The sequence below is a fragment of the Haliaeetus albicilla genome, chromosome 8 (genome assembly GCF_947461875.1).
Source record: "Haliaeetus albicilla chromosome 8, bHalAlb1.1, whole genome shotgun sequence".
In the NCBI taxonomy this organism is placed as follows: Eukaryota; Metazoa; Chordata; class Aves; order Accipitriformes; family Accipitridae; genus Haliaeetus; species Haliaeetus albicilla.
In genome coordinates this window covers 20064764-20084639 of record NC_091490.1, presented here as the reverse complement: position 1 = coordinate 20084639, position 19876 = coordinate 20064764, and the positions used below count along the sequence as shown (strand labels likewise).

At 40.1% G+C, this 19876-nt stretch overlaps 1 protein-coding gene across 1 annotated transcript; it reads left to right on the top strand.

Annotated features, from left to right (window-relative positions):
- Positions 1-8891: 8891 nt before the first annotated feature.
- F3 (coagulation factor III, tissue factor) lies at positions 8892-15886 on the top strand. The gene is made up of 6 exons (XM_069789303.1): positions 8892-9046; positions 10243-10357; positions 12432-12616; positions 13023-13204; positions 13329-13488; positions 14681-15886. Exons 1-6 carry the CDS (start codon positions 8977-8979, stop codon positions 14818-14820), a joined length of 852 nt encoding a protein of 283 aa, XP_069645404.1. The 5' UTR covers positions 8892-8976; the 3' UTR covers positions 14821-15886.
- The last annotated feature ends 3990 nt before the right edge of the window (positions 15887-19876 follow it).

Below are 19876 nucleotides of genomic sequence, written 5' to 3'. Positions count from 1 at the left end.
CTGATCTGATGTTATTTTGAATTTAAATATCATGGGGAAAGAACAATCATAACCAGACTCAAATAAAATCTTAAAAACGTAGGCTATGTCTAGCTGTTAGCAGAATAATCTGAAAGTACACATTCTTTATGAGCAAAAGAATTTGAAATTCAGACTGATCAATGTTATCCATTTTTAATTTTTCTTTGTTCTAAGGAAAACATTCAACCGAAGAACATATTTCCTCTATTTACTTTACATTCCATTCAAATACATTCAAAAAGCTCCAAACACAGCTAATCAAACAGCTATGTGTCAAAGTTAACAGTTTGGAATGCCAGCATTTAGGCTTTACAAGAGACTCCAACTTGACTCTTAAGGCATTAAAATACAGAATATAATGACACAGTTGTTTTAAAATCCTTGAGACTTTCAGGGTTCAACATTCAGCGCTTTGCTAACAAACCACACAGCTTTTCTAGCTAAATACTGGTTACTAGAAGTTTTCCCTCACCCATTCTTTACTAACTCTTAAATCAATTCACACAGTTCAGTAGAAGTGCACTCTGTTACCCCTCTGATATGGTGAAAGAATGCATTTGGGTGCTGACTGCTACAGGAGGATTGCTCCACACAGAGGAATGTAATGCTTTAGCTCATACTAGTTTATGCTGTAATCATCTTGTCCTCAAACTGGCTGAGTTAAAATTGTTTATGATGTTCAAATACAGAGAATGAGTATGTCTGCAAAGACCAGTGTATAGATATTTCAGAAAACCACTTCAGACCTTCTTAGATCAAATCTAAGGTGTTTCTTTCCCTTTATACTGGACAGCTAAGGAGCTGATTAGCCAATGTCCCTCTGTTTGCATAGGTTTTTGGTAGGGCTAAAATTTTAAGATCTTTACACTGAACTCTATGATTTGAGTTGACAAATAACCTGAAGCAGCAGAGAACAACTAATAAGTGGTATGGTCTCTGCCAGTATTTTGTCAATAGTAACTGACATCAGAGAACAGCAAGACTCAAATCCTTCTTTCACTCACAGCACCTGGAAGACAAAATTCACTATTTCTTGTCACGATGATGATGAACTCTGAGCTCAAACCAATGGTGCTGCATTAGCCATTTAAGTCTTTTAATATTTTCTTTGTTCCTTTAAAATAAAATTTTAAGTCCGACACGGGGGGCACAAATGCACTAATTTTGGTAACTATTATATCTGATTTACATTATTGTATCTTTTTTTTAAAAACAGTGATACTTTACAGTGATATTTAATTATTCAGTAAACTGTAAGCAAGAATGTCAAGTTAAATAGATAATACACATATTGTTTGGATAGTGTTCTTTCCATTGTGATTTTATTAAAGAATAAGATATAACTTTATTTTAAGTTGTATTTTTCTGAGCAATATACCATTTTTTATTTTCAAAATCCCTAAACAAAAACCCTTCTTTAATCACATAGAGTAGTTAATATTTTATGAAGTACAAATTGGCATGCTTCATTTTCTGAGGAAAGAGAAACGCAAGGATATTAAATTCCAGTGATTATGATCATATATGTGTTCACTAAATTAATTGCAATACAAACTTAGAAAGCTCAAAATAAAGACTGTACTGTGACTGATACATGACAATCATTACAAATCAGCCATCTCCCCTTGTACAGAAAGCTTTCAGAATCCTCCAATCAAGGAGGCAATCAATGCTCAGACTTGTAGTAAGCTATAATAACGTAAGAACTGCAGTGTGCAACGCAACACCACTTAACTAATGTTCTTCAGGGAGGAGAAAAATGTGATACTATGAGGGAACAGAAAGATGACTGAAAGGACACAGCAATCTATCATCTGAAGCTGGAAGCAAAGCCATACCTACCTAATGTCATTATTGGTGCACAGACTGTAATTCAACATACAGGAGAGTGAAAAAGTTCTCTATATACTCCAGTGCTAAATGGGAACTTCTGATATATTTTTAAAAGTTAAACCTATGTTTGATAAGCTCATTGACTCTCCTGGGGTATGATACACATAAGCAAATTTGGGAAGTGGAGAAATCCTTTCAGAATGAAGTCTCCTGAGCTGTACAACAGAGGAGCTACGCTGGCATAGCAGGCTAATTCTGTCCAATTACTAAATCCAGAATTTTCTTTAACCTACTCACCCCCAAGTCAGCAATAAAGGCAGTATGAACAAAGTAATGTAATATCAAAGTACAGAGATGCAGGATATTAAAGAAACTGCCAATTTAATTTTGCTGGTTAACTTTAGTACAGAATGGGTTTTGGTGTATCAAATGACTCCAAAAGAGAAAGCTGTATTACAAGAGGATTAAACATTATAATAACCAAGTCAAACAGAGTACAGTTTACCTTTTCCTCTCTCACAGTTCCTAAGCATGAGTTTCATGACAGCCTAGGGACTACATTTGTTCAAATTGAAGCTTTGTTTATTTTACCTGTCTAATTGCCTAACCTTCAAGGCATGCTCACACCAAATATTTTTAAAGAACACTGAATTTGACTACCACTACCTTCACAGAGAAGTTATATATGCCACATCTAATATTAAAAAGTCAGCATTTTTTAACAATTGGTGAGAAAGGGAAATAATTTTTACTAAGAGTCACAAATAACTGCCTAGTAAAATTAATTTATTTCAGTTAATTAAAAAGTCATGAGCGAACACTGGATTCAATATGAAAAAAAGATGTTACCATTAATGTGCATGCCTCGTTCTAAACAGGTTTTATTGTCACTTAACATTTATGTTGCTTTGGGTTTTTTTCCAGTTTGGCCACTCCCTCACAAACTGAGGCACTGGAAGAAAACCTAAGTAAATAACGTCTGGTAGTTGCACTTGTGTCTAGCATCATTTGGGAAAAAATAACTCTTATGAGAGAGATGCATAGGAACTGCAAGATTAATTTATGTAATTAAGATATTCTGGGGTAAAATGATTACTCTAAGAGGCTACTTCACAGTTGTGGTGGAACACCTGGAATAAAGGGAAGACAGAGAGCATCACAGTGTCAAACAACTGATTCAGCCTCACAACACTTTGGTTAGGCTAGCCAAAAGCATCTAGACACAGAAGGAATCAATACAATTTAGTGTCTCTATCTCCATAGTTTCTGTTGTGCTTCAATGACATTTATTACTACTTAGAATTACTTGCCCTCTAGCAGGAGACCATCACTAGTAAATAAACAGCTGTGTATATCAGTACCTTACCACTCCTGACAACGCATCTGTGGTACTGCTATAGCCACTCACTTTCTGAAAAGTCTTCCATGCATCAAACTAAGCAAAGTGTAGTTTAAATTTTCATTTACACAATCTTATTTACCCCAAGGCATCCCTGAAGATAACAGAAATTAAATGTACACAAACCTGTAGGTCAAATTCCTTTTTAAGAAATAATGCTGCAAAACAGTATTTTGAAAAGAGTAGTAAATGCATCACAAGTGTTTCTGTGAGTAAGAAACAGGAAAGCAGCCAGTAATTTGGAGTTAACACCAAAGCGATGTTGACAAGAATTTTCAGTGTAGGAAAGGCTCAAAGCCTCCCTCCCTGGGATGCCTCCCCTGCCTCCCAAGCAGGCATCATTTCCACACCGGATCCCAGAGCCAATCCAAACCCAAAAACTCCCACAAGATTTGTTCTTTAGCTAGTGTCTGTTTTTAAAGTATCTGTATGACAAGTGAGGGGATGCGTGTATGACTAATGTGGTAACAAAACAAGTTTTGAAAGCAGAGTATCAGAAAACCATACAAAGATTTGCTTCAGGATTTCTAATATCAATGAGAAATTAATACTGTACATGTGATTCCCCTGTAAGAATTATCTTTTGCTAATTTCAATTTTTATATCAATTTTGCTTATTCATTATTTTTTTTCAACAAGGGAAAGGAAGTCCCATTAATGTCAGACATGGATTTAAATTTTAAACTAGTTCTATCCCAGTGCAACTTTGTTATTTTCAGTTAAGCTACATGTGATTTTATAAAATCACAAGGCGGTTTTAGAATCATAGAATAATTTATAGTAGTTTAGATAAATTAGAGATGCACAAGGAATTTACCACACTGGGACTTTCATTGGTGTGGAGACTTCAGGAATAAACACAACTACTTTTAGGTATAAAAGTTGGTTCTTCACTCCATTACACTAGTTTAATGACATTGCTTACTACAGGCGTTGGTAAAATTATACTAATTCAGTTTCTGTGCATCAAAAAGGGGACTTGGTAACAAATTCTACAACATTATACAAATCCTACAACATTATACAAATCCTCTTAATTACAAATACTGTTACACAAATTTTGTCAATATAGCCCTTTTTATATAAGCTCTGATTGTAGTCTCTTTGCTTTTTCTGACTTGATGTTCATTGGTGTAATCACCACCTGCAATTCATGTTACAATTAGGGAAGATGCAGCTGTTTAGCAGCTACAAAAATAGGCCAGCAATAATCAGAGAGCACTGCAGAATTGCTCAGTGACAGGAGTAACTTTTGACCAGTGCATGTATCTAATGAACTCTCACACCCTCCATACCTTGGTGCAGAACATTAGTACAAACGAGTTACTCAGCTTGTAAAGATTTATGAAGTATCTACATACTGAATTTAATTTTCTATATTTTTCCTCTATCTTCAATAGAGACATTCCATAGATAGAAATGTTTCTTTGCTTAAAAAAAAGCATAATCTTGTGATTATGACACAAGAAGAGAAATTAGTATTAAATCAAGACATTGTACATTCCTGACTTCACCATAGACTTTTAGCATATCCACAGAAGAGCTGGGTGAATACAGTTTCCTCCCTAAGTATAAAATGGGTGCAATACAACCCACAGGCTGTATATAATCTAAATTAACTGATGATTTTAAGCCATTTATAGGCACAGACAGAAAATTTTGATGTAAAATTGCCCTCATTTCAAGACTTTTGAAGGGCCTTTTCCTTTTAGAAAATTGGTTGGAACTGAAAAAGATTGAAAGAACAAAGACCTATGTCAGGTACCCACAGTGTATGTTATTGACTTTCACAGCCTGTTTACTAGCACACTATACAGATATTTTATACTTAACAAAGCTGTTTCACTTACCAAATATATTAATTATAGCACTGCTAAAACACAATGTTTAAAAGGCAGTGGTATTTGTGAGTCTGTGTATGCATTTATAACACAGTATTTGATACAGCAGCTCTGCAAGATAAATACTAAGATATTTATAGAAGCAGGTACCAAGTCAGAGATTGCTCCCCAAATTTTTGTTTTATCTAATTAAATAGAATTAATTGTATAAATAAATTAATTACCCAATCATATGCATCACTGAGACAAATTAAACAAAGATCTGAAAAGCCAAGTGAAAGGAGAAATATCAGGAGCAATTTCATTTTGGAAAAAGCTCCCAGGGATTTCAAATCTTACACACACAAGTACATTTTACACCGTTGGGCATGACAATATTGCTGACTTTTATGTTAGCATGGAATGATGAATGTTTTATAGCACTACAGAATTTCAAAACATTAATAAGTATTACAAAATATTACTTACAATCTTGCAAAACTATCAGCGTAAGGAAACTTGTCTGTTACTGTTGTCACACGAGGCATTCCACTTGAATGTCAACAATTATATATGATAGTACAGAAAACATGATGTTGAAATTGCTTTCCTAAGCAAGAAATTATTTTGTAGCCCTCTCTAGGCTAACCAGTTTAGAGATCTGGCAGATCATATGATAAAAATAAATACATGTGTCTCTTTCAAAAAACTGGAGTTTCACAGTTTTAGTTTCGCTTTTCTCCTCACTTTTCCCATAATCAATGTGTGGATTTGTTCCATGGTATAGATATCAAGGAAAGAAAATCCATAGAATCTGCTTGTAATCTGGCAAACTTTCCCGATGGTGAATAACCTTGATTCCACTAAGTTCGCCAGAGTGAAGAAGTCACAGAGCGGAAGAAGTCATCTCCTAACCTAAAGCATGCAGCCGGGCTTGTGCTCTTGCATGTCTCCCGCATATTCTAAAAGGTCATAGTAAGGTCCTGGCCACCATCAATAGAAATGTCCCGTTTATTTCAATATTTAAATAGATTAATCTGACTTCCTTTAGATGCCTATACTAGGAAAACATGGATTTCACCTTAGGAATGATTTTTTTCTCTGCTGACTGTAAAATGAGCAAAGGATGACTAAATCAGTTAGAGACATGTACAGAGTCAATACTTACATTTTGACATTCCACTATGGGAGCCAAATTCTAAATTTCTAGACAAACTGCCAGAGCTCTAAGTCAGCATAATGCTTGCCTGCACATAGCAACATATATTTGAAATAAGGGGAAAATTTTCTGTCTTAAATGAGCTGTTGAAATACCACTGAAGTGGGCAGGAAATGTGACCAGAATGTCACAGTTAAGTCACTAGCTGCTGAGCAGATTTCCAGCTCAGAGGCATCAGCCCATGTCAGGCAGCATAGGTTTCCTCTCCTCTCCCACAGTGGTTGATGCCTGGAGTCAGGCAGTGCTGAGCTGTTCTCATTCTTTGGCCAAATCTGCACCGAGACTTGGTGAGAGAGGACAAAGAAGAGCAGAGGTGGCAGCAGCAGCAGTTCCTCACCTCAGTGCTTCTCCCTTGTCCATCACGCCCTTCCCCTGCCAACGTGATCTAGCTACACTGTCCCCTTGGCATGCTGTCTTTCCCCCCAGCTTTCAAACGTTCCCTTCGACTTCCTTCCCTCAGAATGGGTAGCTTGGTAAAGTTACTCTATTTATTTCCTTTAACCACACAACACCACACACACACACACACACCCCCCCAGGCCCTGCTTGATTCCTTGATCCATGCACAACCTTCTGCTCAGGCTTTGCTTCCTACCACTCTGGTAAGCTGGTGGCCTCCTTGTCTCATGCCACAGCATGGAGCAGGATGTCTGCTCCATGGAGCAGGATGTCTGCAGGATGTCACAGCATCAGTGAACACTGGAATATCTTGCTGGAAATTGGAAGCTGCTTAGTCTGGACAGGGTCTGGAGGGTTCCCCACCTATCTCAAGTATGGTAGGTCATGACAGAAGAGGTGGGAGTGAGAAGGATGGGCAGAAGGGGGTACTGAGATCATCTCCATAAAAACTGGAAACCACCACTGACCTGCCTTCCATCTTTTGTGACTGAACTACAAGGAAATTAACAGGAATTAGAGCCTAAAGGTGATTTAAAGTTTTATATTAGCACCTCTTCTCTTTAAACAAGTGAGTATTGTTTCTCTTTGTAAAGTCCTGTGGAAATCAACTGTGATCTTACAAGGTCACAATCTTGAAAATCTAGTCACACAAGAGCTATGTTCTACACAAAGTTAAAAGCATGCGAGCTTTTTGGCTGATGTAATGCTGACATACAGCTGCATAGAGACAGCACTGAAATTTGACCAAAAACAAGGCAGGAAAATTAGAAGGTGTATGGCTGGATTTTAATGAAGGTATGCTGATAATTTAAAAATCCGGGGTTTAGGTGCACCTCGGAACACACTGTATGAATTCTAATGCAGACTCCAGTTTAAATGGGTATTGTAGTTTGGTCCACATGCATTTATTCTGCATTATGAAACAGAACTGATTGCTTGCATCTAAGTGTGTGTCACTCATGAAAATTAAAGGCAATTAAATATGAAACTTCCCCGTTAGTCTTCCCCTCCTACTTGTATTTTCTAGGTACAAAACATTGTACAAATCAGCATCAAAATAAAAAGAAGAGTCAGCTTAAAAGGCATCCATCCCCCTTAATTACATAATACGTTCTACTATATAATCTGTGTCCCACCTTCCCCGCAGACGAATTGTGAGCTAAGTGCGAACACAGCTCCCTCTAGAGCTCGAGTATTAGACGAAAACACAGCACGCAAACCCCCGCCTCCAAAAGCTTGCTTTAAGTGCTTAGAAAGGCAGCACCGTGAGAAAGAGCAATATATACACCAGAGAGGCCAGGCAGCCTGTCGCAGAGGCTGCAGGCTGAGATTCAGAGAACCTTCTGTCAGAGACAGATTCTCTGTTACCTGCGAAAATGGCGTGCCTTTCCGATGTAAGCTTGTAGGAAGAGGGTTAACGGGTCCCTGATATATGGGAGAAGTGAGCTACAGACCCCTGAACACTTGAGCCTTACTCGCTGTCTCGTATGACCGGTGCGCCTCGGCAGGGTTCGCGTAGGCGCGTGCACAGGGCCAGCGAACAGAGGGTGTGAGCTACCCGAACGGTTGTGTCAAACGTTTGGTGTGGCGAGGCAAGAGCTGAGATATTTAGCCCTTCAGAATTTACAGGGCCTAAGTTAATTAACCCAATATCGCTTCCGCAGGACCAGCTGCCCTCCAGAGCAGTCATTTCCCAGCCGGGGTTGTGCTAGCACCCCTCGCCCTTGACGGCCAGCCACAGGTTTGCAGCGGTTGAAGCCGGTTGTCAAGCGTTGCCCAGTTTCGCCAATACTCCGTCCTACGGCGGGGAAGCGAACGGCTGCTGCGGGTGTCCGGGGGCGCGGAGAAGGCGGGGAGGCACGAGCTGCGGGCATGCCCAGGTGTCCCTGCACGCCCAGGTGGGCCTGCGCCCGGGGACACGGTGCCGGGGCCGCAGCCCCCCGGGCGACGTGCCGCCCCTTCCCTCAGCGCCCCTTTCCTCACGGCGAAGCCAGTTTCCTTGAAGATCCCCTCCTCCGCTTGCTCAATCCGGCGATGCCTAAGCGCTTCCGCCAGCCCCGCTCCCGTTCGTTCCCCGTGACCCCGTCCGGGCCGGCCACCCGGCCTCCGCCGCTCCCACCGCCTTCCTCGCCGGGCTGCCCCTCGGGCGAGGCGCCCGCAGTCCCCGCCTCTCCTCCCGCAGATATAAGCCGGCGCCTCCCGCCCCGTCGGCAGCTCGCCGCGCTCGGCCTCGCCGGCATCTCGCCGGGATCCCGCCGGAATCCCGACGGACCGCTCCCCCGAGGATGCTGCGCGCCGTCGCCGCAGGACGGGCTTTGGTGCTGAGCGCCCTGCTGTGGCGCCTGGCCGCCGCCGGTGGGTAGCGGTGGGCGGGCGGGCGGGGAGGGCCGCTGGCTCGGGCGGAGGGGACAGGCGGCAGGGCTCGGCCCCTCTGGCGGGGAGACGCCGGACCCCGAGGGCAGCCGGCAGCGGCGGCGGCGGGGGGCCGCGGCGGGGGGCCGCGGCAGTCGCCGGCGGGCTGCGGCGGGCCCCGGCTCCGGCCCGGCCCTGCTTCAGCACCGGGGCGGCGGAGCGCTCGGGCCGCCGAGGGCCGGTTTCCCCTGACGGGGGAACCTTAGCAACGCCCGTAGCCGGGTCGGTGCCGGGGAGCAGGGGGGCGTCTCGGGGGTCGGCAGCTGCGCGCGGCCGCCGACCTACAGCGGCAAGGAGTGGGCCGCACGGCGTCTTTCCCTCGGCGCCGGTTCCGAGCTCGTCGGAGGGGCGGGGGAGGTGGTCTTTCGGCGGTAATCAGGCTACCGCTCCGTGGAACGCTGATTTCCAGAGGGTGCGGGGGTTGCGCGGGCTTTTCTGCTCTGGCTTCCTCCCGGGCAGTTCCCCGAAGCAGCGGCGGCGTCAGCCGGGCGGCGGGCTGCCGGGTGGCCGGGGCCTGCCTTCCGCTTGAGCCCGGGCCTCGGGTCCATCCGGGGGTAGCCCCTCTCAGATAGAAGCGCGTAGGTCAGCCGCGGACCGTTGAAAACTTTGTCCTCCCCAAATAAACAAAAGGGGAAACTAGGAGCTAACGCCTTCTGCAGCAGATACAGCTAAGGGTGATCCAGAACCACGCCACCCTTGTTCGGTGCTTGGACACCATCATGAGTATCTTCAAGCTTTTGTAGCTTCTTCAGAGGTCTTGGATCAAAAAGGAAGCATTAGACGGAACTCAGAATAAGTTATCTCAGAGACCTAGGTGTTACAAGAGGGAAAATAATTTTCTTCTCATATTTCTCGCTTCTGCCAGGACACATTCCTTTAGTAAGATGAGCATAAGCCCAGAGGGCAGGACTGAGCCTTTTCCCCCAAGAGAACATTTCCAAGTAGCAGTTAACAGCAACAGCTTCATTTAACTAAACAGTGACCGCAGGGAACCAGGAATTACATAAAATTTCCCCCAAAAGAACATTTCCAAGTAGCAATTAACAGCAACAGCTTCATTTAACTAAACAGTGACTGCAGGGAACCAGGAATTACGCATGAGATGACTGATGGCACCCTTCTCTTTTCTGTATTTAAAGGCAATCCAGAACTACCAACAGCAGTCAATATAACTTGGTCTTCTATCAATTTTAAAACTATACTACAGTGGCAACCAAAACCATCAGGTTACTTCTATACAGTAGAAATACATGGGTAAGTAGATATCACCAAGGTGTGTCCGTTAATGGCAATTGAAGAAGATGCAAGTAGAGTGTGTTTGAATATTTCTGAGACTGAATATAACAGGAAAAGAGCCCAAACATGAGGATTTAGGAAAACTGCTAACCCAGCTGTTAATACTTCTTTGTATCCAACTGTAAGAATATCTGATTCAGGCTTCCGGTTTTGCCCACTTCGGAAGTGGACAGTTGAGCTTTGGATCAGTATTTCAGTTCTGGGGTTTGGTGCAGGCCAGCTGTACTGGAGATCTAGGCCAGGATACTTTGAGGAAGTTGACACTCAATCTGACATACCATGTATTAGATAGAACTTGAGCTTTTTATGTCTTTCCAGGTGTCTGGACTGAGTCTTTAGTCTTGGGAGGTGTCTGATAAATATGAGTCTGCATTTTATTCTAATTGGTGAATCACAGTAAATGATGTGTCTTGCTGGGTAATACTAAAAATTACCTTTGTTCGTCTACCTCTGTTGAGACTTCCTCTGTCATCATGTTTTATGTAAGCTATGAAATACAGTGGACATAAAAAGTAACCAGCTTATGTGAAGTGTCTAACACCTCTTTCAATACTACACAAAAACTTCCATGAAGTTCAGTAATAAATCTGTGCTGTTCTTAGCTCCCATATTAATTCATAGACCATTATTAACCATGCCCCAAAGGGAAACTGCATCATCAACTCTCCTACATATTAATGAAAATATGGTACTGTAGTCTCCTCTGTCTGTAAAAGTGGCATAGAAATGAGAGCTCTCTCATGACTAATGATGAAATACCGGTGCAATGGCCTGATGTGCTCTTTTATTTTTTTTAAGGGAGTGATTAAATTAATAAACTTAAAAGCACACACTTAGCAGAATGAATTTTATGGAATTTATGAATCTGGAGTTTCTTTCCAGCCATTTGTGCTTGTAAAAAATTTAAGTCTGTTTGCCCAAGATTCGGTATAGAATCAGGTATAGTTCTGATACAGAGGCACTTCTTTAGATGAGTTGCTCTTATGGATGAAGTATGCTTAAATGTTTGCTTTCTCATCTATGTAAATTTAGAGAGTACATTTGTTTGATCACAAAGATCAAATCTCTCTTTTCAAGGCATCTCCAGAACACTATAACTGGTCTGTGACATCATAAGAAATCTGGTGAAGCGAGAAGGGATTTCAGGCGACTCAAAACTTGACTGACTTGGAGGAAAACTCATTTGTTAATTTCTAAACAGTTGGCACTCTTGCTCTTTCAGCTGAGATCATACAGTTTTTCTTTTCCTTAGTTCACCAGCAAAAGCAGGGAAAAGAATTGAAGCAGTAATATCTAATCTGTTTTTTCATTCCTTCTTATTAGGAAGTAAAATAGGGAACTAACACCTTTTTCCTGGTTTCATTATTATTTCTCAAGTAAATGGACCTGCTTTCTATAATTTAAAAATCAAGAGAATTGCATAGGTCATGTTTTTGTCAATATTTTAAAATTGTAATTCTGCAATGAAAATTGCTGCTACTGTCTGGTTCTTGGTGACATTGCACCTGCATAGATGCAAACACAGGTGACATACATAAGGAGACATCGTTGTCACATTAAACAGTTAATATTGGTGTCAACAGAGCTTCCTAGGACAACTGAGGTTTCTTAAGGCGATAGTGTTCAGATGCATCAAGGATAACACTTTCAAAGTGATTTATGCATCTTATATTTAAAAAAAAATATAAGAAGTCAACTGCAGAAAAATCCAAAATCAGAACTACTTATGGTTTCTATTCAATTCATATAAAAGATTGATTTTTTTAATTTATATATGTATCCAATAACATATTTCTGTAATTATTATGGCTCATATTTGATTTACTTGATTCTACTTTGAATCGTGAAATGTAGCTGTACAGGATAGTGGGTTTTGAGGTTTTTTCTTCTTTTCAGCCTAGTACACCTGCAAGACTGTTCCACTGGATGAGGGAAATCTATAGAGTTTGAGTGGAAAAAATGTTTTTTAACATATCTAAATATGTAAAAGTCTGTTCGGAAAGTGTTGACGCTTCTTTCTTGCTCTTTTCAGGCAGACATCTGACACCAAAAAAAAATGTATTTTGACAACAGAAACAGAGTGTGATGTTACTGATGTGCTCAGGAATGTAAAAGAGACCTACACAGCACACATACTGTCTGTAACATCCTTGGGGATGGATAACTTTGAAGAACCACCTTTTGCAGTCTCTGAAAAATTTACACCTTATAGTCAGAGTAAGTTGGATTTCCAGTTAAATCTTATCATAAACTTCCTTTCAAGATTACTTCCGTTGACTTGAACAGGGTTTAACTGGGCCTAAAGGTTTTTCCTATAGATTCTTACAGTAGCCATACTGATATCTGAGAAGATGACATTCAGGGATAAAGCTTTCCCTGTTGTAGGGGAGTGTGTAACATTTTAGTTACCATTTGTTTCTTGCTGCATAGAGTAGGCCATTTTATTAACATTGTGTATTAGATGAAGATATTTGTTAATAATCCAGGATTTCACTGTATTACTTTGGCTCTGTAAACTTATAATAGATTTGAGGAGGAAAGAGAGTAGAGGGAGGAAGAAAAAAAGAACATGTTCTGTAGAAAAGATGATGCTAGTTTTTTAATTCTAAAAATGCTTGTTTAGCTGTTCTCGGAAAACCGGAGATACAGAATCACACGCAGAAAGGTTCCAAACTGAATGTTGTGTTCCAGGATCCACTTACACCATATACATTTCCTAATGGAAGCTTTCAAAGTATTCGAGATATTTTCCAACATGACCTGGAATACAAACTCTATTACTGGAAAGATCAAAGTTCTGGAAAGGTAAGGTCTAACTACTTTCTACGTATTCTGTAGCTGTATTATAGCTACACAATTTCTCTGCTACCTTAAGAACCAACACTTTTGCAGAGAACACTTTCTTGAAATTTTTTTTTTTTCTTTACAGAAAGATGCAACAACAGAAAGCCATAAATTTGAAATAAGCATTGACAGCACAAAGAACTATTGCTTCTACATACAGGGAGTCATTCCCTCCCGCAGAGAAAACCGTAATGGTCAAGAAAGCACGGTGCTTTGTACCAGCATAGGAAGAAATATCTTAGATGGTAGGTATCTGGTGAAGTCTGTCTGTCATTAAGTCTTTAGCATTCTAACAAAAAGATGCTTCAATTCTGAGTATATTTTTATACCTCTTTAAATTGTGATGCCTAAGTTATAAAATATGCTAGTTGCTGTGTAAATGAGAGGACACAGACTGAACATGGAAACTCAGGGGAAGAACTCGCAGTCCACCATCTTTAGCTAGTTGGGGTTGGTTTTAGGGTTTTGATAAACTGTTTCGATTAGTTTTAAATTGTCTGAGTTGATGGCTGGTCACTGAGGTTTCAGATCTCAACACTAGTCTTCAGCTTCTTTTTTTTTGTTTTCTGATTGTTTTCCTCAGATCCTTCCAATAACAGGTCCCATAGTAAGTGCTTGAAGGATTAGTTCTAAAACATAGGAGTGCTGGAAACCTACGTTAACAGGCATTTCCATTGACTTGTTGTCTGAACTGGACTTCAGTTACTATCTCAAAAGCAGATGATGAGACTAAGACTTTCTTTACTGTTACATTACAAGGTCAGAGGCTGGCAGATTAACTTCTTTACTGGTAAATAAGTTAGTGAGTGGTTGGTGAATCAGCCAGTCTAATTCCAGACAAACAATCTGGATAACACTTTATTCAATATAAAGTCATCAATATTTATTAAATAATATCACATTGCTGTACTGTATCTTCCTTCCCCACCAGATAAGAATATTTGCACTCCAAGTAGAAAAGCTCTTCTAAAATTGGCAAATTAACTCTCTCAAATTAACTTTCTTATCTAGGTATATATTTTTGTTTATCACAATAGTTGAATTCTAGTAAATTACAACTTGAATAGAAATCTTTTCTGTTTTTTTCTAGCATCTAACCTAGAATGAATGTCCCCTTGGGCTTAGTTTCACAGAAATAATTCAGGAGTAGGGGGAACAGTTTAACTTATTCTTGTGGTGGTAGTATGGTATTTTAGTGCACTAACTAAACTAGATTAAAACCTAGTGTGAACCAGGTGAAATAAAGCTTTACCTCAGTCCAACAAATTCACGTTAAAATGAATTCAGTTCACACTGAGGTGGTCACTCCATGTCTGTGATACTGTAAAATACAGAAAGCATTTTTAAGTTCAGTGAAGTGGGTTCTAAAAGTTTGCAGCACTGTGATATTATGGCTTCTGATAACTGAATCTTGGATTTTTTTTTCCTCCCCTACAGAATACGGAGCAGAAGTCTTTATCATCATAGCAGTGATAGTGATTGCAGTCATCACTCTTGCTGTTGTCCTATCAGTGATCCTGTGTAAACACAAGAAAACAAAAGCTGCAAGAGAAAAGGAACCACTTAACAGCATCTAAGGAAAAACTATTGTGGACACTAGTGACAGTTCCAAAGCAAAAAAAAAAAAAAAAACAAATGAAAACAAAAAACATAAATTGGGTAATTGAGTGGAGCCTTTTAGGCTCTCTGATACAGGAATTTTGAAGGCCAAACTTTATATGGATTCAAAAATCCATTAGACAATCACAGAGGAAAATCCAGATATCAGGAAGCCCCTGTGTCACTAGTGGCCAGAGGCTGGAAGAGTATTCTGGTGGTCTGTTACAATAGCCTAACCCTACTCATACACTCTCCCAAGCTCCTTCTATTGTCCTGTCTGAAACAGGACTCTGAACTAGATGGACCTTTGACTTGACCAGGTACAGACTTTCTGAAAGTATGGCTTTACTGAGCCAGAAGATTTATGGTACTTGTGAGGGGAAAAAAACACTACTTTTGAAAAATATATGTCCTTTACCTAACTAAAAGGAACATTTTTCTGTTTCTATGAAACAAAACCTGTATTTATCTGACTTTCTTTTAACATTATTAACTGGTGAAATGATCTAGTAGTTCAGATGTGACAAAGATGCTACTACTATGTCTGCACTTATTAGATAAAATTAACTTGGTCTATTTATCTTTGGGTATAGACAATCAAAGGTAAACAAACTAAAACTATTGTACTGGCGACTTGTAAGGAACATTCTTGAAGTAGGTAGCTGCTATCCATCTGGAAAGCATATCCAGATTACACTACACCTAGAGTTATACAGACAGGGTAGTCTGATGGTTCCAAGCAAGTGTTAGAACAAATAATTTGCAGTTTTTGAGTCAGTAGTAACTCACTTCATGCAAGCACTGAGTCGGTAGCAGTATTTACTGCATTTTGAATGTTATTTTTAATTAAACAGTTGGTGAATGAATAGTTTCTGTGGTAGAGGTACAAATCATCTTGGTGATGGGATTTGGAGGTACCTGTTGCTTTGACTATTTTAATATTTATTTTATAAATGAGAATCTAATTTTTATACTGGTGATATCTGTATTTATGATGGTAATTTATACTTTTCTAGTGAAATAAAGGTGACTGGGAAACTAAAACTTTCTTTTCCTTTTTTAAAAGAAACATAACATTCATTCCAGAACGGAAGTTAAAAATGCATTTAGGGAACTTACCTGGTGACAGCAGTGTAGGCAAGCTGCCAGAAGTCTAACCAGGACCCTGCAAAATAGGCTAGCGGGGCACCTGCTATCTGTAAGGATAAAAATATGAGAAGCCACGGTTCTTGAACTGATGAAAGGTTCTGAAGAGTCCCAAGCTGCTTTTCAGCTGCCTGCCTATGTGAGCAATTATTCAGTGTTTGCAGTCACAGCTTCTCATTCTAACAAAAAGCATACTAGACATCTCTTTGGAGGTATCACATAGGGTTTCCCACAGTGGTACCTGTACCGCTTGTGGTACTGATGTTCATTCAAGGCACTGTGAGAACTGCTGCAACTAATGTTGGTATATACTGCTGCTGCTAACGATGGTGATAGGTGCACACTCACACAAAAATAATCAAGGGAATAGAAAAAAAAGTAGTGTCTTGTAGTTGGCACTAATTGGCTGTATATCTCAAAGCTTTAAAAGAAGATTTCTGTTGCATTTATGAGAAGGAATAACATCGGATAAAATTAATATCACAATCTACCAATTTTTACAGAATAGTATTTTGTGTTTTTTCATCCCTACTGTATTATAGATACCATCTTTCTTCGGATTAAGAGTCCTGTGAATGTGTGAGTGTGATTTATGGGGGGTTTCTTTCTTCTTTGATTCTTCTTTTTACAGGGGGAAGAAAACAAACACCATCACCCTACCACCCCGCATAAAAACCCTGTTTACTTAATATTGTGCAATAAATGCTTAATGCATTTTTCTGCTGATGCATAAGCCTTGTATGGAGGAGGACTCTTACAACAGCAATCAAAAATATGAGAGAGCTTGTGGGAGTAAATTTAAAAACTTTCCAAAGTTGTCATCATTACTTCCCTTCCCTGTGCTGTTCTGCTTCCTCAGCTTCATGCAGTGCCAAGCTCAGAAAAGGGAAGAGCCCCTAGGAAAAGGAAAGCCTGTAGGATACAGCATAGCATTTATTAAACTAGACCATGCAGTTGATTTTTTCATAAGCTACATAGAATGCTGTTATAAATCATCCTTCATTACTTAAGAGATTTTTGGGTTGTTCTGAATATGTAAGTTGTTTTTATTAAAAGAACGAACAAACGAACACCCATAGAAATCCAAACAACTGCCTTGAATGGCATAAGAGCGACCCACTACTGCACAAATTCTGGAAACCTGAAGCACTTCTATTCCCTAGCTGCAGTACGTTATCATCCAACAATGCTGAGTAACCAGAGTTCACGGGGCTCACAGATCCTATTTCAAAGGGATTTTTTGCTGTTTGTGGAGACAGTTGAGAAAGGGGCTTTTTATTGCAAACTTCTGGAAGTATGATCCCTTGGGCCAGTGTACTGAGCCCACGCAAAATGTTTTATGCAGAGATTTAACTTTATCAGAGTATCAGGGTGGGCAAAAGGAATTGTTGAATAAAGGTATTGTCACTAGGGAGAAAGACGAGATCCTATCTACAACACACAAGTGGCCACTTCAGCATTGCACCCATTTAAGATGGAGCCAGCCACCCAGGGAATCAGTGTGAGAAAGGGAAGGCCTTTCCTACATACCTAAACTCGCTGGCTTATCTTTTGAGCAGGTTTCTGTAAGCAAGTGTGTTCCTACTGATGCTCCTAATTCCCCTGTTCTGCTTTGCTCCTTGTCATGTGTTGCAGAAAAAGGTATCCAACTAATTAAAGCGGAGAAAAAACATTTGCACAGTTCCCTGACACGGTACTTGTGTTCTTGCCTTAGGCAAATGGATGTGTAACATTGCATTCTGTAATAAGCCACTTTCATAGTACTGCTTTAAAACCACATTCCTCTTGACATGAGTGAATAAAGGCTAATGTTGTTATGCTACTTTTCTGCCAGCCCTAACAGCATTATGGACAATAAAATTACTGCCATTACTTAAAATGAACAACTGTACAGGACTTCATAAAGGTATATATGATATATATGGCAGCAAATAGCTTAGCTAATCCATTTCCAGCAGACTCAGCTTTCCACTGTGAGAAGGCTGCTGCTGAGAGGCCTGTAATGATAAGAATGTGATTATAAGCTTAATTTAGATCACTAGTTACGTGGCAACTCAGGACAAAGAGTTTCTGCATTAAGTAAGTGAGAATAAACAGTTGTGACAGATTACCTTCTTGGTTCAGTTTTGTAATGCTGATTATTCTGCACATTGGTAGTGATTGCTACACAATTTCAGAACCTTGTAATACACAGGAGTGAGTGGCCTTTTGGCAGTACCAGGCCCAAGAGTCACTTGAATAGTCTTCTAATAACGCAGTATTTGTCCACGTACAAATAACTACGCTTTCTATAGTCTGTTTCTCACTGAGTGAGAGACAAGACCTGGTTTTCATGTTTGAGAAAGACAGGAAAAAAACAAACAAACAAACAAAGTGCTAGACAGGACAGAAGCAGGAACTGGCCAGCTGAAAAATCTTTCCACAGCCATTATTAGGGATGGTGTTATTCACCATGGCAGATGCTCTCTCACACAGTACGCCCACTCCCTTAACAAAGAGAAACTGTCACAGAAAGCTCTGCCCTTCCTTTATTTGCTGGGGTGTGTCCTCCAGCGCTCTACAACAGGACACTTACAAAAGCTCAGGGCATAGTGACCAGGACAAATGTGCTGCAGGTCTCCTCTTCCTTCCACCTTAAGATGAGAAATCTTCCCACTGGTGAGATCCTTCTGCTTCTTCCGGCACAGGCTCTCATTCAGCCCATATAGCCCATTTCAGCATCCCCCAAAAGCACCCAGAAGGAACATCTTTCCCTGTAATTCCTCAGCCTCTATCTGAATTAGGCAAGTCCATAGGAAGATTTGCTTCAGGTGTAATTTCTTCCAGTAAAACCTGCCAGTACCTGGGAATAGAGACACAGACACCTTGACTGCCTCCAGGGCTTTTACAGCCAAGTCCTATCTCCTGTGCCCAATTGAAGTGATTGTGCTTGTCTCTCATCTCGCCAAAATTTGTGCCCTATTAGTGACACAGTTCAGTGATTTGCTCCTGTAAGAAGCTCACAACATTTCTGTTCCTTACTTTCCCTGGCTCCTTTGTTGATGTTTCCACTCTTCTCCCCCATCCCCTACTCATTTCCATTACCTGTTCCTCCCCAGAGGTTAACCCACTCTCTCATTTCTGCAAACAGCTAGTTAGGATCTCATTTAAATTAAAATATAGCACCTGAATAAATATATATCCCCTAATCAACAATCAAGAATATATTAATAGCATGGCAGCATGTTTTTACTCTCTACAGCTTCCCTTGGTCACCATAATTGGATCAATAGCTTCCACAATGTTTGCTAGCACTGCTCTGAGTGCCCTTCTCAGTGCACCTAATTACGTTTAAATATTAATGGTTTTAGTGGCTTAACTAGCAATGAAGTTATTAATCTGAACTCAAAGAATATTCACAGTTCCAGATCTCGGTTATCCTCACTGATGCATTTTCTTCTGTTTTCATTTCCAAATTTTCTACCTTATTACTTCAAGAAATATTTCAATAGCAAAGTACTCAGACATTGTTATATTCACAAAACTATTTCATCAAAAGGTTTAATTAAAAACCTCCTTCCTCTGAACAGAGAAATATTTTCCCAATGAGATCACAATTTTTTAATTAGTTCTTCAGTAATCACATAATTAAAGAGCTAGTGTAATGAAAGAGTTAGAATGACAAGTGAGATTTTCAAACCTACTCCAATAAAAAGTACTCATTATTCCAGGGAAAAAGGTGTTGTGCTGTTATTTTTTTTTAAAGAGAGTGCATCCTTGATTAACACAGGTTCTCCCCTCTGCTGCCTTCATAATTTACTATCCATTCATACCAAATACGTACATCTCCACAAAAGTGATACTCAGTCTGATTTCCCATCTTTCCACTTCATTCATTACATGATCATT

Bases quoted from the DNA above. Each gene is read 5' to 3' on its own strand.
- F3 (XM_069789303.1), top strand. From the start codon at position 8,977: ATGCTGCGCGCCGTCGCCGCAGGACGGGCTTTGGTGCTGAGCGCCCTG. The intron at 9,047-10,242 runs GTGGGTAGCGGT...CTGTATTTAAAG, and splicing joins GTGGCGCCTGGCCGCCGCCG to GCAATCCAGAACTACCAACA. The intron at 12,617-13,022 runs GTAAGTTGGATT...ATGCTTGTTTAG, and splicing joins ATTTACACCTTATAGTCAGA to CTGTTCTCGGAAAACCGGAG.